Genomic DNA, 1,957 nt, shown 5'->3' with positions numbered 1-1,957 from the left:
TAGTGAGTTAGTTGTGCATGCGTATTGCTATTTAAAACTCCAGGAAATTTGTTCATTAAAAAGTGCAACTCCAAGCTACAATTTACATAACAAAATATAAATGTTTTACTTTTGATAAGTATATCAGTTAAAATACGCATTTCTCTGCTTGAAAAGTTTATAGCCATTACACTAAAAATTGTTAGCAGAAACACTACTTGATCTGAAAACTTTCTGCCAATGGAAACCTCAAACTCAAGAAATACACCCTCTCCTATGCTGAACTTACCTGGCAGAAAAGACTACTTGTATTTTAGATTATATGAGATTAGATTAGTCACCCCAGACTGTGGAGAGCAGTTGAAAATTACAGAAAGTTACTACCACCTCTATGCAGAGTTGGGTGGGAAGACTAATACTACTAGCACGGGGGAAACCTGCTTGTCACACATGTGAAAGCCTTTTAGAAAGTCTCCCTCTAAACCAGATGGATCTGTAGATTGCAGAGTGGGACAGGCAGGGGAGAGAAGATCAAGGAATGGGCTACACTGTTGCTAGGTGTTAACTTGAGAGCAAGAGAAGGGAGTAATCCACAGAAGAGAAAATACATCACAGATGGTAAAGGATAAACTATGGAGGGGGGTTGATTAGTAGTTTAAAAATGTTGAATAAAAAGTTGATGGTCTGAAAATGTAACCCTCCACCTGCTTTACAATAAAAAAATTGCTATTAGAAACAAAACGAAAAAGCCAGATGACCCTACTCCCTTTGCATCAATTTCACACATGAATTCATAAAAGGAACACAGCCCAACCGGGACCCCATTAACGGTCAGCACCTTCTGTTAATTTTCTCCCCGTTACTACCGCATCACATAGTGGGAGAGGTGGAGCTGCAGTTTTAGAACTGCTGCACAGCCAAGCCGGCAATGTCGAGGGGAAGCCAAGGCAACTCATTGCAAAGCTGGACAAGAATGGCTCTGGAGGACCTGGGTGTAAATCCATAACCAGACCCTGGCAAGGAAGTGCTATGTCAAGAGAATCAAGGCTCAGGATGGGGATGTCAAGACTTCAATGTGACCTCCGGCACGAAAGGTTAGGAAATCCACATATGTCTTCAGTAGACACCTGGTAGCAGTGGAAGTGGGCCACAAGAGCTTCTTAGAGCCCAGACCCATGGCCTCCTTCTGACCTCACTGAAGAACCTCAGGGCTTCATGTATGTGATCCCCAAACAATGCCATCTAGCCTCGCCTCTTAAGAGTTACGACGCCCCAGGTCATTTGTAGTACTCACCATTTCCTGGCCCCAGCTTCCGGAGATCTAAGAGAACGCGTTCTCTTCACCCAAGAAGCACTTCAGGAAGCGTGCTGGGAGTGGAGTGGAGGCAGAGTCGCGAGGCACTTTGGGGGCAGGTGAATGATGTGTGGTCCACAGCCAAGCAGAGCAGTTAAAATCACTGAGATCTCATGGACGTGCAAGATGGTCTTGTTGGCCTCCAAGTGCCTAGACTGGACTAGCTCTCTGTTCACCACACCTGGGACCTGAAACGGAAGGAGATGATGGTGAGTAAGGAAGGGGTGCCAGGCTCTTGGCCTTCAGTTCTTTCCTTGGCCAGAGCCTTCCCCGCCCCCAGGAAATGCTACAGTCCAGGCTAGTTGTACTTGAGGCAGAACCTGCCTACAGGTTTCACAGGCTTCTTCCTCTGGCCACAATGTCTCAGGTAGAGGGTTTCCTCATTCATGGTATGAAGAGGGGTCAAAGGCCAAGGCAAGGGTGGAGGCCAAGAGGTACCTAGGAAGGATCCAAAAAGCTTGGGCAAGATCAGCTGCTCCCCCACCTTACAAGAAGCCTGGGTAGAAGCCTCAATGAGGTGCTGACAGGTGGCAAACAGCCTACACAACGCCGGGGGTGGGGAGGAGGGCGGAGGGCTGGCATGGGCTCTGAAGTGCCTGTCATGGCCTCCCTTTCTCAGCGTTA

At 47.3% G+C, this 1,957-nt stretch overlaps 1 protein-coding gene across 1 annotated transcript in view; it reads right to left on the bottom strand.

Moving 5' to 3' along the window:
* LOC123522124 (zinc finger protein OZF-like) overlaps window positions 1–1,507 on the bottom strand; it is a 10,775-nt gene extending 9,268 nt beyond the window's left edge. The window contains exon 1 of the mRNA XM_045293973.1: window positions 1,274–1,507. Within this exon, the coding sequence (XP_045149908.1) occupies window positions 1,274–1,276 (3 nt within the window). The 5' untranslated portion in view covers window positions 1,277–1,507. The remainder of the gene's footprint in view (window positions 1–1,273) is intronic.
* Between the last annotated feature and the right edge of the window lie 450 nt (window positions 1,508–1,957).

This window comes from Echinops telfairi, unplaced genomic scaffold, assembly GCF_000313985.2.
Source record: "Echinops telfairi isolate 266 unplaced genomic scaffold, ASM31398v2 ScPeMD7_2565;HRSCAF=3150, whole genome shotgun sequence".
Lineage (NCBI taxonomy): Eukaryota > Metazoa > Chordata > Mammalia > Afrosoricida > Tenrecidae > Echinops > Echinops telfairi.
The sequence above is the reverse complement of the archived record's forward strand: the minus strand, read 5'-3'. Positions and strand labels throughout refer to the sequence as shown.